Genomic DNA, 15,889 nt, shown 5'->3' on the forward strand with positions numbered 1-15,889 from the left:
GCTTGATTATAAACAACTGTAATATAAGGTGAAAAATAATGTGTTTTATTTAAAACATGCTTAAAATTAGTACGAAGCCCCAGAGGTAGATGGATTTACTTTCAGATTTGGGGAGAAGAAGATATAAAAGAATGCTTTAAGAAGGACTGACAGGTGTGATAGACCTTAAAATAAGTTTAGACTTTTATATATGGATATAATGGAACAAGGGTGAACATCCAGGTGTACACAGAGAAGAAATTTCTGAATATGATGAAATGAAATAGCAATCTGATTATGTCAGAAACATGGCAGTGTGAGGAGTGCTTTTTGAAATCTCCCCTAAAAGTTACAACAAATTGTACAGCTATAATTCAACAAATGATAACCCAAGCAACACACAAGCATATCTGAGAGATCCACACATCAAATCATCTGAAGGTGGGCAAATTGGGTGAGCAGGAGTGGAGGAAAAGGGGAAGTGCAGGGATGTGGGCCACAGGACACAGTCCAGAACTCACTACAGTCTCAGGAGAGAGAAGAATTCAGGTTGCAGTCACACTCTCTGTGGCCCACAGTCCTGACTGAGGGATTAGCATATAATATGGCTGAATCCAGCATTCAGAGCAGAGACCTCGGAGCACAGACCAAATACAGAAGGGTCATAACTGTGGTTTAAGCCCTCACTGCCAGACAGAAAACAGAAAACAAAGAAACAGAGCCTGGCCAGCCCACCCCCGTTACCATCCCAGTGTTAGAAGCAGGCTCCAGAAGAAATGGTGGCAGTGTCAGATTAAAGACGAGAATATCTATAGCCCTGAGAACTGGAGACAGTCTCCAGCCACAGACACACAATATGGCTCATTAGGGCAACAGGGAAGTTGCTGTATGGATGAGACAACTATGGCCTGGAAGTTGACATTGCTTGGAACCACAAACACACCTGCCTCTCACAGGCTACCCCACTACCACCTTTCTGGGCGAATCCCTACAGGGACAACCAGAGCTGCTGAGACATACAGGCTCTGCATAAGGCTGCAGAGGCAGCACTGGGGGCCACATCCTTCCACAGGGGTGGTGCCCTGAGTCCCAGACAACCTGCTCACAGAGGAGATACACCCCTTCCAGGAAACCATCCATTACATAAGAAGATGGAACAGTGCAAGAGAGTATAAAATGCTAGTGTGAGAAAAAATGAATCCTCAGTGGGAGATAAAATAAAACATTCCAGCAACACCTACTGGAAAGCAAAAGAAAGACCTCTTCATATCAACTTGCTGTAGAATCCACTCCTGTAGATACCCAGAAAGAGAAATAACAATTCATTAATTGTCATGAATAACCAAGGTAACAAGGCAGTTCAGAAAGAAAATGAAAAAATCTCCAGAAAATGAACTTAAAGACATGGAAATATGTGATTTAAATGACAGAATTCAAGATTGCAGTTCTGAAAAAAACTCAACAAGATGCAAAAAAACTCAGAGAGGCAGTTTAATGAACTTAGAAACACAAAGAACAAAATGAACATTTTGCCAAAGACATTGAAATTTTAAAAAAGAACCAAATAGAAACATAGGAGATGAAAAACTCAATAAGAAAATGAAAAAAATGAAATAGCCAGCTTAGGAAATAGAGCTGACCATAGGGAGAAAAGAATTAGTGACATAGAGGATAGAAATCTGAAAATGACACAGATGAACAAGAGAGAGACTTGAGAGTTAAAATAAATGAAATAGCTCTACAAGAACTTTCTGACTCCATTAGAAAGAGCAACATGAGAATAATGGGTATAGCAGAAGGAGAAGAGAGGGAGAAGGGAACAGAGAGTCTATTCAAACAAACAGTTGATGACAACTTCCCAAACCTGCGGAAAGAACTGGAATCCAAGAAGTAAATAGAATATCTAATTACCTCAATCCCCACAGGCCTTCTCCAAGGCACGTTATATTGAACCTGTCAAAAATTAATGACAAAGAAAGAATTCTCAAGACAGCTGGAGAAGAAAAAGGCAATAACCTATAAGAGAAAGCCCATTAGATTATCATCAGACTTTTTAGCTGAAACTCCACGAGTCAGGAGGGAGTGGAATCAAATATTCAAACGATTGAAAGTAAGAAATTATCAGTCAAGAATAACATATCCAGCAAAGTTATCCTTTAGATACAAAGGAGGAATGAAGACTTTTCCAGGCATACAGAAGCTGAGGGAATTTTCTAACACATGACCTGCATTTCAGAAAATACTGAAGGAGGCTATTTGACCTGAAACAAAAAATCAAAAGAATACAAAACCATGAGCAAGATTATTAATAAATAGAAGTAGGAAACAGCAACCCCTACACAAAATAGTTTACGATACAGTTAAACATAACATAAAAGGTAAAGAAAATAAAAACATTAAAGAAAAAGACAACTTGCTGTTGTAATTTAGAAATCAACTCACAGCTTAAGTTGGGATAACTTGTGACAACAAAAACATAAAAGGGGAGAGAGTAAGGTCTGAATCTGTGGAGATAAGAAGCAAGCTGAAGATAAAGGTATATCAAAATTTTATATACAAAATTTTCTTTTACGTAAACTTAACAGCAATCACTTGAAGGAAAATCCAGAAGTGAGACACAACATAAAAGAAAAAAAAGAAAGAAAAAACAGAGGGGGAAATCATAGAATACCACCACACTAAAATAACAGACAGCAACAAAAGGGCAAAAAAAGAAAAAAAAAAAAAAGGAGATTCTGAGATACCAGAAAACGAAAAATAGAAGGGCTATAGGAAATCCTCATATATAAATAATCACCCTAAATATAAATGGACTGAAATCACCAATAAAAAGGCACAGAGTAGCAGATTGGATCAAAACACCCAAACAAACAAACAAAAAAATCATATGCTCCCTCCAAGAGACACATCTCAGCTACAAGGACAAATACAGACTCAAAGTGAAAGGGTAGAAATCAATATGGCAAGCAAATGGTATCCAGAGAAAATTAGGTGTAGTCATACTTATATCAGAGGAAACAGACTTCAGGATAAAAAAAGTAACAAGAAACAAAGTTGGACATTTCATAATGATAAAGGGAACAATACAAAAAGAAGAAATAACAGTTATCAATATATATGTTCCCAATCAATGAACACCAAAATATACAAATCTACTAACAGAACTAAAGGGAGGAATTGACCCAAATACAATTATAGTAGTGAACTTAAATACATCATTGACAGCTATGGATAGATCATCCAAAAAGAAAATCAGTAAGGAAATATCAGCCTTAAATGACACTCTAGATCAAATGAACATAATTGACATTTATAGAGCACTTCATCGTAGGATACCAGACTATACATTCTTTTCTAGTGTACATGAACATTCTCAAAGATAGACCATATGTTGGGCCATAAAACTAGCTTCAGTAAATTTAATAAGATTGAAATCATACCAAGCATATTCTCTGATCACAAAGCTTTTAAATTGGATATCAACTGCAAACAGAAAGCAGGAAACCCCACAAATATGTAAAGATTAAACAACATGCTATTAAAGAATGATTGGGTCAAAGAAGAAATAAAAGGAGATATCAAAAGATACATAGAAACAAATGATAATGAAAAACATCCTACCAAAATTATTGGGATGAAGTGAAAGCAGTAATAAGAGGGAAATTCATATGATTACAGACCTATCTCAAGAAAGAAGAAAAATCCCAGATAAACAATCTGTAATTACACCTTTAAAAATGAGAAAAATAAGAAAAAATGAAACCCAAAGTCAGCAGAAGGAAGGAAATAAAAATTACAGAGAGCTGAATGAAGTAGAGAACCAAAAGGCAATAGAAAAATTAATGCAACAAAGAGCTGGTGTTTTGAAAAAAATAATGAAATTGACAAACCCTTGGTTAGACTCACTAAGATAAAAAGAGAAAAGATACAAATAAACAAAATCAGAAATGAAAGAGAAGTTACCACGAATACCATAGAAATGCAAAGGATCATCCAAGAATACTATGAAGGACTATATGCCACCAAATTCAGTAACCTAGAAGAAATGGACAAGTTCTTAGAAACATATAGCCTTCCAAGGCTGAACCATGAAGAGCTGGAAAATCTAAACAGACCGATCACCAGTAACGAAATTGAATCAGTCATCCAAAACCTTCCCAAAAGCAAAAGTCCGGGACCAGATGGCTTCACTAGTGATTTCTACCAAACATTCAAAGAGGATCTAACACCTGGCCTCCTCAAACTCTTTCAAAAAATTAAAGAAGAGGCAGTACTTCTTAACTCATTTCATGAGGCCAGCATTACTCTGATGTCAAAACCTGGTAAGAATAACACACACACAAAAGAAAATTACAGACCAATATCTCTGATGAATACAGGTACAAAAATCCTAAACAAAATTCTAGCAAATCTATCGCAACAATGCATTAAAAAGATTATATACTACGATCAAGTGGAGTTCACCCCAGGGGTATAAGGATGGTTCAACATACACAAATGGATCAATGGGATACACCACATAAACAAAATAAAAGGTAACGATTATATGATTTATATCAATAGATGCAGAAAAAAACATTTGACAAGATACAACACCATTTATGATGAAAACACTTAATAAAATGGGTACAGAAGTAAAATATCTTAACGTAATAAAGGCCATATATGACAAACTCTCACCTAATATTATAATTAATGGTGAAAAACTGAAGCGTTCTGCTCTATGTTCAGGAACAAGACAGGTCCCCTATCACCACTGTTGTTTAGTGTAGTATTTGAAGTCGTAGCCAGCTCAGGCAAGAGAAAGAAATAAAAGGCATTCAAATTGGGAATAAAGATATTAAATTGTCGCTGTTTGCAGATGACATGATTCTTTATATAGAAAACCCTAAAGATTCCACCAAAAAGCTATTAGAAACAATAAATGAATACAGTAAAGTTTCCAGCTACAAAATCAATGTACAAAAATCCATTGCATTCCTATATACTGACAATGAAATTTCAAAAAAAAATGAAAAAAATAATTCCTTTTGCAATTGCAACAAAAAGAATAAAATACCTAGAAATAAACTTAACAAAGGATGTGAAACACCAATACACTGAAAACTATAAGACATTTTTAAAAGAAATTGAAGAAGGCACAAAGAAATGGAAAGACATTCTATGTTCAAGGATTGGAAGACTCAACGTAGTTAAAATTACCCAAGGCAATACCCAGATTTAATGCAACTCCCATCAGTTTCTCCATAGCATTTTTTACAGAAATAGAACAAAAAATTATCAGATTTGTATGGAATCACAAAAGACCTCAAAAAGCAAAAGGCAATCCTAAGGAAAAATAAACAAACAAACAAAAAATAATGCTGGAGGTATCACACTTGCCGACTTCAGCTTGTACTACAATGTGACAATAATCAAAACAGCATTGTAATGGCAGAAAACCAGACACACAGACCAATGGGGTAGAATTGAAAATCCAGAAATAAACCCACATATATACAGGCAGATAATTTTCCAAAAAGGAGCCAAAAACATACAATGGAGAAAAGAAAGCCTCTTCAATAAATGGTGCTGGGAAAATTGGAAAACCATATGCAAAAGAATGAAACTGGACTGCTGTCACCATATAACAAAATTAACTTAAAATGGATCAAAGACCTAAACATAAGACCTGAAACAATAAACTGCACAGAAGAAAGCATCGGTATTAAACTTATGGACCTTGAGTTCAAGGAGGATTTTATGAATTTGATTTCAAAGTCAAGGGAAGTAATAGCTAAAATACATGAATGGGACTATATCAAACTAAAAAGCTTCTGCACAGCAAAAGAAACCATCAACAACAAAAAAAAGAGGTAACCAACAAAATGGGAGAAGATATTTGCAAACAACACCTCCATCCAATTAAGGGTTTATATCCAAAATATTAATAAACAACTCATACAACTCAACAACAACAACAAAAACCCCAAACAATCCTATTAAAGAATGGACAGAGGACTTGAATGGACACTTCTCCCAAGAAGTGTCCAACAGATGGACTACAGATATACAAAAAAATGCTCACCTTCACTAGGTATTAGGAAAATGCAAATCAAAACCACAATGAAATATCAGTTCACACTTGTTACAATGGCCATGAATCAACAAAGACAATTAATCACAAGTGTTGGAGAGGCTCTGGAGAAAAAGGAACACTCATATGCTGCAGGTGAAGAGTGTAAATTAGTATAATTGCTATGGAAACAGTATGGGGGTTTCTCAAAAAAATTAAGAATAGAATTACCATCCCTCTCCTGGGTATCTACCCAAAAAATCTGGAAACATTTATCTGTTAAGACAGACGTACTCCTATGTTCATTGCAGCACTATTTACAGTGGCCAAGACACTGAAACAACAAAAGTATCCTTGAATGGATGATTGGATAAAGAAAATGTGGTATATATACACAATGGAATACTAGTCTGCCATAAGAAAAGATGAAATAGTACCATTTGCTACAACATGGATGGATCTTGGGATTATTATGCTAAGCAAAATAAATTGGACAGAAAAAGTCAAGAACCATATGACTTCACTCGTATGTGGTATATAAAACTGAAAGCAACAAAGGAACAAGACAAACAAATAAAACCTCTTAGACACAGACAACAGCTTAGTGGTTACCAGAGGGTAAAGGGGGGAAGGAGTGGTAGATGAGGATAAAGGGATCAAATATATGGTGATGGAAAGAGAACTGACTCTGGGTGGTGAGCACACAACATGATATATATATATATATCATGTTGTGTGCTCACCACCCAGAGTCAGTTCTCTTTCCATCACCATATATATATAAATATGTATGAGATATTTATATCTCATGGATATTTATATCCATGATGTATGAGAGTACATATTATAGAAATGCACACTTGGAACCTATGTAATTTTACTAACCATTGTCATCGCAATAAATTTAACAAACAAAAAAAAGAAAGAAAGAAGAGAAAAGACAACAAAAGAAAAGAAAAGGCTGACACACTGAGAAAACATTAAATTCTTGGTATGGATGGAGCAAAGAGTGGGTGGTAGATTATTCAAGAGCAGTAAGCAGGGGATACATCATTAGGGCCATATACGGCAAGCTTAAAAAAAAAAAAAGTTTTACTATGAGATTGCTCGAAACTCAATAATTGATTTTTTGCAGGGGTGAGACACAAACTGATCTGCCTTTAGATAACAAGATACATCTTAAAACTTGATTACAGTATTCCCCTTTATCCAAGGGGAATACATTCCAAGTTCCCCAGTGGATGCCTAAAACCACACATAGTATTGAACCACATATATGCTATATTTTTTCTTGTATACACACATACCTATGATAAAGATTAATTCATAAATTAGGCACAGTAAGAGATTAGCAACAACAGTTAATAATAAAATAGAACAATAATAACAATGTACTGTAATAAAAGTTAGTTGATTGTGATCTCGCTCTCAAAATATCTTATTGTATTGTACTCACGTTTTCACTTAAAGGAGGCTCTTTACGGCGTCTCTCTGGCATATCTGAGTTGGCAGCATTACTACTCTTGCCCTTTGGGGTTGTTATTTAGTAAAATAAGGGTTACTTGAACACGAGCCCTGCAAAACCAAAAGAGTCGATCTGATAACCACGATGGCTACTCAGTGACTAACAAGCAGGAAGTGACTAAAGGTGGAGATGCTGGATAAAAGGGAGATTCACATCCCTGGCCGGTCAGAGCAAGACTTGCAAGATTTCATCCTGTTGTCCTGCAGGGCGGCCTGCGGGGTCTCAGCTCCTGCTCCCCACATAAGAAGGCAGGATATGGTGAGGCCAAACAGGAACACCCACAGAGCCATAGATAGAGGAGTCAAACCAATATATTCTCGCTGGAGGCTGGGCTGGAAACACAGGAAGCAGGATCTACACTGTTGGGAACCCTCGCTGCTCCGCTTGCAGGCTCAGCCACCATCTTCTTGCTAGCCCCCACTTTTTGCTAGCGTAGCCACGGCAGTTATATTAGTGGCCAATGGCTCACTGGTTACAGCTGACGCCCAACTAGCCACAGCTGATGGCCATCCAATCATAGTTGATGGCCATTTACTACCTGAGCCAGCACCTTTCTATGTGAGGCCAAAAGCCTGGAAACTGCTTTCTGGGGCTTTGTCCCCACACTTATAAATTGTTTATTTCTGGAATTTTCCATTTAATGTTTTTGGGCTGCAGTTGACCATGGGTAACTGAAACCTTGGAAAGTGAAACTATGAATAAGGGAAAACTATACTAAACCAAAGGAATCTGATCATCGAGATGCCGATCCAGAGCAGCAGGAATCCGTAAGGTATTATGGGAAATGCATGTGGAGCTGACGGCTTTATTCTTTTATGGTCTTTGGAATACAGGAATCACAAATGGCCAGTCAAAACTGATCTTAAATTTTTACCCGCTGAGAAATGCTGGGACTTTTGATCTATCCTTTTCTGACATAGCCTATTGTTTCCTCTTCAGCGACACAATTTGGCAACTATCTATCTCCTGAGAGCCATCCTGTACTTCCTAAAACCCACTATGCTCAAGACTATCAGCTGACCCTCCACTGGTCTACTCCATGCCCCCTCTCAACACAAGGCTTTTGTATATTTTGTTCCTATTGCCCAGCATGATCTTTCCTCCTCTCTTCCTCTTTTTACTATGACATGTTAAGTTTCTTAGGGGAAGACACCCTCAGAGTGAAACACCTGAATTCCGTATCTTGGAACAACCTCTACCATGGCCTCTCAACACTTGAAATTCCCTTCTATAGCATTTTGCAATATGCAGATTGTTTCAGATGATGACTGACTTTTTACCTCTGGAATGTAAGGTCCAGGAGCAACCTGGCGACCCAGGGGAGTCTAAGTCCTTGACTGCAACTCCTTTTAGCAGCTGTAATGCATTGTCTGTGTACCAAGTCTGGTGCGTGAGGGCCTTGTTACCCCGAGACCTTTGGAATTGCCTATGATAGGGCTTGAAATATCACACATAGGTTTTGGCTCATTGGTTATCTGCATTTTAACAGAGAGAACATCTCAAAAATATAGGTATTGTAATTTTTTTTTTCCTTTATGGTGTTTGCTTTTTGTATAACATTTGAAATGTTCTTCAAGAGACTATAACTATATACTTATTTTCTCCTAATAGTTTTATAATATTTTTGTTTATTCCAAAATTATGATTGCTTTTGAATGAGATCAATTTGGTATAACTGTTAAGCATGGAGAAACATATTTTTTTCTTGCAAAAAGGTATTACTCATAGTTTTACAGTGTGCTAACTTTAAGAAAGGCTGGGTGAAGAGTTCATAGTACTTCCTGTGCATTTCTTTATAACTTTATATTAATCTCTAGTTACCTAATAATAAAACGTTTCTTCAGTGCTTTTTTTTTTAAAGTAGCAAAGTGGCTGAAGGGTACAGTTTGTGACAACAATAGTGAGAGTGATGTATAAAGAGGAGGTGGGTGCAGATTGCAAAATGCTGGATTGAATAGTTTAGACATGATTCTAAAGACACTAGGGAGCCAATTAAAAGACAAGATACAAAAGCCCAACATTATTTCCTTTGAAAAATATAAACCCAGAAAGGATTTCCATTATTTATTATTTGTGATTCTTACAATCACCTAGTCCAAAAAGCAAATAGAATGACTTATAATTTTAGTGAAGGCCTGTTTAGTCTGTTAAGGATTAAGTTACCATATGACAAATTTGAGCAAGAAAAGAGTTAAGAAATTTGCTATGAAAATGGTTAACGTTTTGGTTACAAGATATGTGTAACAGTTTATGGTTTTTACAAAATATGTCACTGTACTATTAGAAAGAGTCCAAACCTGCCACTTTTTGAGGTAGGGGCAGAAAAATTTAATTTTACTTTTGCAAATTAAAAGCCATACAAATTACAATTAATTACATGGTGCTAACTTTGCAGAAATAGCAATTTCTTTTCTAAGGCCTTTTTTGTGGCTTTTTCTGATGAAGAAATTCAGGAGATCCTGTTTTCCATTTTCAGTTTATTATCCAGCATTTATAAAATTACATTGAAAATTTTAAGGTATTAGTAATAAAGAAATGGTATAAAAATCTTAAAATAAATCCTTTGTGAGTGTTGCATTTTTATATTTCAGTTGCTTACAGTGTAAAAGCATTACCTGGGAATATTTTGGGTTTTGGGGATATCAAAATACGTATAATATTCCCAGAGTATCTTAGAACAGGAAGGACAATGGAATTTTATGTCTCTATATTCATAATGTTTATTTCATCCTTCGTATTACTCACACCTTATAGCAACTGACATCAAGGAAAGGAACATAGACATGTGGCCATAGGCACATTTTGTTGCATAAAGTAATGGATTATTATGTGATACGTGTTTAGTTTTAAAAAGTTAGTGCAGCACCATTTTTTGTCCCCAAATTTGGTTTGTGGCATGAAGTGGTGACTAACCCTCCTGAGACAATCTATATTGATATGCACATAAATATTCCTCATATTCTACAATTGTTTTGTTTTGTTTTTTTGTCTTGCTTTGGTTTCCTGATGGGCACTTTGAGATTTCTGTGACTATCCTTGGTAATCTCTCTCTAGTATTTTGATAAAATCATTTACATCTAAATTTCCTAACAGTCAAGCTCAAACCTCTTCTCCCTTTGTTGAAATATCTCTTTAGGTTCTTTTTAATATGATTATTTGCACTATAAACCATACAACAACAAAAAATGACTGATAAATTAAAAGTTGACTCCAATTCATGATTAATATAAAGAAATATAGAGGCATCCTTGAACTTGTTATATTGCTTTCTTGCTCATTATTGTTACTGTTTACTTTAAATTTGCTGAAGAGCACAACTTCTAACAAAACTATTTAGTAACGTATGTCTAATTTGCTATTCACTTTTCACATAAAGTTGTAAGATTGTATGAGTAAGCATAATATAGAGAATGTCACGAAAACAATTTATTTTTACAATCTGATCAATGATTAAATGCAGAGAAACTTGTTTCTTTTATCTATCTTTGATTCCTCTTACACCGACTGAGAAACTTTGGTAACACCTAAGAGTTCAGATTTACATGTCCAAAAATTTGTGTTAGTCCCACTTCTTCCAATTCTTAGGTGAATAAACCAATAAATTCTTGTTATCCTTTTTGTCACGTACTCTGAGTTAACCATGTCTTTAAAAAAGGGTCAGATCAGTGATCCTCTTGGATTTATGTCGATGAGTTTGTCAAACTCTAACTGGCCTACAACTGCATGTGTAAAACAATCTGTTTGTCCTGGATCTCACTTTTCCCTGAGTGCAAATGTCATCCATCCATTAGCTTATCTTCTAAAAGTTGTAAGGGACTTGAAGTGATGCCTCAATTTATTCACCAACATCTCCCTGAAGTGATCTCCCATAAGGAAATAGAAGACAGGATTGATGACACTGTTCAGAAAGGCCAAAGGCCGAGTCACAATGTAGATGGAGCTGATGATGACCCGAGCGCATGGGGGCTGCTCCCAGGTCTGCAGGCGTGAAGCAATCCTCACATTCCGCATGACGTGGTAGGGAGTGAAGAGCACAGAGAAGATCACAACCGCCAGTATGACTAAATTAAGAGGCTTTTCAAGGGGCAAAGTGGTAGCCAGCTGTCTGATCCTCCGCTTCAGGAAGAGAGCAATCTTGAAATAAAAGAAGCACATCACAAAAAGAGGAACAAGGAATCCCAAGAAGGTTAGACACATGCTATAAATGATGCTGTACATGGGGTCACCAGAACTTGCATAATCACTGCATTGGGTGCCATTATTCCCTGTAACAAAATTTATAAAAAGAAGCATGGGCAGTAGCTCTAAGGTTACTAAAACCCAGATGGCCAAAGAGATTAAAACAGCAAACTCTTTCTTTTGCAGAAGGTGTTCTCGGAAAGGATACTTCATAAGCAGGTAGCGATCAATGCTGATACAAGTGAGGAAAAGAATGCTGGTGTAGAGGTTGGCATGAAGCATGTATCGGTTGATGGTGCAGAGCATCTCCCCATGTGTCCATTTTCCGTGGGCATAACTTCTTATCAACACGGGAAGGGTGCACAAAAAAGCCAAGTCAGAGATAGACAGGTTAAAAAGATAGATGTTACTGCTATTCCAGTTCTTCAGACAGAAGAGATAGCCAAAAACAACAATACTATTCCCAAGGACTCCCACAATGAACTCCATCCCGTAAAAAATAGAAAGGTAGTACTTTTTCAGGGCAGCCTCTGCTGTCAGCCAGTTTTTGCAAGACGGATCCGGTGCCTAAAGAAGGGAGAGAAAATACAAGGATGAAACACTAGTCTATGACTAAAGATAAAACTGTACTTAACAAAATAATAATTAAAAAAAATAATACTTAAAAGCTGAACTATGGAGAGCAGGCTACATTAGTATAGAGTGTATATGTATACATACACATATGTACGTATATATGTCACTAATATTTCAACAAATATTTATTGATACCTTTGAACTATGTGCTAGGCACTGGAAATAACAGCAGTGAGTAAAACACAGTTCCTAATCTCAAACAGTTTATACTCTCTCTGAAAGAATTAGGAAATGAACAAATAAGTGCATGCTATATAATGGTAAAGAATATTCCAGACATCAGGAAAGGCATGTCAAGGGCCCTGAGATGGAAACACACATGGAGGACTTGACAAACAGCAAAGAGGCCAATGGAAAGTTCAGTGGAGTAAGAGCTGAGGAAAGTCTCTGGGACCTACCAGGGTCTCCAGCATATTGTAGTTGTTCAGCAAATTCTGTTGCGTTACATTGAGTTGAATCATAACCTAAAGGAGGAAACAGAATTATTGTAACTCCAGTCTTGCCATTTTAATAGCTTTTGTTTCCATATTGTCAAAGAATTATGCTTATTTTATTCAATTTGTAAAATGCAACTGCAGTTTGAAGACATAATTTTTTACAATTTAAAATATGAAGCTGAAAATCTTAGTAATAATAGTAAAAAACTTAGTAAAAATAGTAAAAAATATTTACTGAAAACTTCCAGTGTACCAGGCACTTTGCTGACCACGTTCCAAGGACTATCTCATTTTATACTTACAGTGACATAATTTGGTGGGGACTATTATTGTTTTCATTTTACGCATGAAGTCACTGAAGCTTGACAAATTAAGTGTCTTCCTGAGGTCATACATCTAGTAAAAGACCTTCATCTAGCATCTTCTGAATAGGGGATGTGAAAATAAGCAATTGGATGCATTCGAACCTCAAATGTCCTGCTCACCTGCCATTTTTTTCTCTTGTAATGAGGCCAGATTGTTTGTGGTTGGGTAGGGTATTTAAAGAACTTGAATTACTTAAAAAGTATATTAATTTGCCATTGTTAAATATTGAATCCTACTTATTTCTAGTGAGACAAAAATCAAGGTTGGAAATAACAGTTTCAAAAAATCTCTTTGTCAAATAGGATTCTGAGTGTCAGTTGTTACTATCAAATGATTCTTTCAATATAGTGTTTTGGTAAATAGAGGAGGAAGAAAAAGATCAAATACACCTGAACTGCTTTTTTTCTGGGAAGCATGCAAACATCGAGCATAATTTGCTATGATGAAGTCATTTGGAAAACTCATATCTACTTTTGTCAAATTTAAGTGGTCTACTTCAGTTAAAGATTGCTGGTGTTTTGAGAATGTTTTATTTATGAAAATAATTCATGGAATTGTAGATATGATAAATTCAATATTTTGGTAAGTTATTTTTAATCACTATTTAAAACATCCTAAATTCCTCTGAGCCTCTCCTCAAGTCTTTCTATGGCAACTTGCCACTAAGTCCAACTCTAAACAAAGCTGAATAAGGACTTCCTCAGGAAACAGACACATGAAAACCGCTGAAGAACCAAAACAGATCGGCTTTACACTACAGTTTTCCCCCTTAATTTAATTTAAATTTATTGTTAGTTTCTTTTCTTTTGTTATTAATTTCGGCTTCACTCCATCTTTGAGGTTATCTGATTCTACTGTTTTCTCACATCTCCAACAACTTATTACATTTCTCAATTTCATTTGTTTTCCAATTTTTTCAAACCTCTTCCACCTTTTCTGCCCTACTCATCATTAGCATATACTTTTGTCTCTGAGTTCCCTGAGACAGAGCTCATTCATTGAGTGTCCACTCTCTGGTTCCTGCCTCTGTACCTGTCCTTCCTTTCTTCCTGTGACAACAGAGAATGTCTATTCCTCTGGGCTTATTCCAGATGCAACTCATTCCCAAAGTTTCAAGATTTCTGTGTTATCCAGCTTTTCTCTTTCCTGTCTCTTCAGTCTTCTTCTCCAGCTCAGCGACATCTTTTCCATCAACATATAAACATTCTTGTCTTGTCAGTCTTAAAAATAAGGAGCAGGCATAAACAACTCTCCATCATTGCAAATGTTTCTCTCATTGTCATAGCTTGATTTACAAAAAGAGCTGTCTTCACTAATTGTTTTGATATCCTGACACCCATTCCCTTTCTAACCTACTCCAATTTGACGTCTGACCCACCACTCCATCAAAATAGCCTCAATGTTGCTCAATGCAGTGGTCATTTTCCACTAGTCTTCTTATTTGATTTCTCAGCTGTTTTTTACACTGTGAATTCTGGAAGTACTCTCTTCCTTGCCTTCTATGACATAACAGTCTCTTGTTTCCCTCATTTCTTTTTAGACATTTTTTTTTGTGGTCTAATCCTTTGCCCATACTTTAAATGTTATAGTTCTTCAAAGCTCAGTTCTGGGAAGTTTTGTTATTTTGGGAATACTCAAAAAGCTGGTGCACACACTCAAATGAAAATGGAGATAATAGGAAGTTTCCTTCATTTTTAAATTTCCTGTTTTTCTAGTCGTAACTTTTCTCTTTCTACTTAGTGAGTTCTTAAATGTACTGTACTGACTTATGTCAGTAGCTTATGTACAGAAGAAAAGTTTGACTGCCATGAAAGTAAAATATAGTTATAAAGATTATAACTAGAAGCCAGATTACCAATAGCTACCAGGCAGGCAAGTTTGGGACCATGTTGAAGCCATGGAGACTTCTTCTGCTTTTGAGTAATCCATTGGGATTGGAGATTAGAGAGGTAGTAGGACTAGAGAATACCAGGACTGAAATAAGGAAAATGAATGACTGGTCATCTTTGTCCTGTCTCTCAGAGTGATTACTTCATTCTTCTTCTCTCTTTTTTTAAAATAACTTTAAAAAATACATTTTATTACATAACACTCAGAAAATGCAGATAGGCAAAAAGAACATATCAAAATTTCTGTAAACCAACCACTCCTAATATTTGGATACCATACTACAGTTTAATATTTATTTGAATTTAATTTTTCAAAAATATGATGTTTTAAAATCTGTTTTTTAAAAGTTTATTTCATTTTAAATTAATTTTCCTAAGTCCATAATTTTAATAAACAGTGGTTTTATAGATGTAAGGCTGTCTAATATTTGCAGGCCAACTTAACCTCACTAGGAGCCACAATTTCTAGGGTATTAGATTCCAAATTCAATGATTTTTGTAGTTGAATGTGTTTTTAGTTTGGCCATCACAATTCTACAAATTGATGGAGTAAACTGATCCTTTAAACAAAACTCCCAATTGAAGGGAAATTCCCTTGTGAAAACTTAATAATCTCTCTTGCACTTTCTAGAAGTTATATTTAAATTTCTAGGAAATGAAAATTGTGATAAATGGTTATATCTGATTTGAATAAATTATTTTTAAACAGGTTTTTGGTTTTCAGATATTGGCAATTAAGGTAAAATCTTTAATTATATATCTAAAAACATACCTAAACCTGTTAGAATTATTAAACTACAAGCAATATTCAATTACATAAGCA

At 35.6% G+C, this 15,889-nt stretch overlaps 1 protein-coding gene across 2 annotated transcripts in view; it reads right to left on the bottom strand.

Moving 5' to 3' along the window:
- Positions 1–9,094: 9,094 nt before the first annotated feature.
- Positions 9,095–15,889, bottom strand: part of SUCNR1 (succinate receptor 1) — a 46,226-nt gene continuing 39,431 nt past the window's right edge. The window contains exons 3-4 of one of the 2 annotated variants that reach the window (XM_081029313.1): positions 12,773–12,838; positions 9,095–12,305 (exon numbers count right to left, since the gene is read on the bottom strand). In XM_081029313.1, the coding sequence (XP_080885439.1) occupies positions 11,352–12,305; positions 12,773–12,838 (1,020 nt within the window). In that variant the 3' untranslated portion in view covers positions 9,095–11,351. The remainder of the gene's footprint in view (positions 12,306–12,772; positions 12,839–15,889) is intronic. The other variant, XM_081029314.1, reaches the window with a different exon arrangement.

This window comes from Rhinolophus hipposideros (genome assembly GCF_964194185.1).
Source record: "Rhinolophus hipposideros genome assembly, chromosome: 2".
NCBI classification, from domain to species: domain Eukaryota; kingdom Metazoa; phylum Chordata; class Mammalia; order Chiroptera; family Rhinolophidae; genus Rhinolophus; species Rhinolophus hipposideros.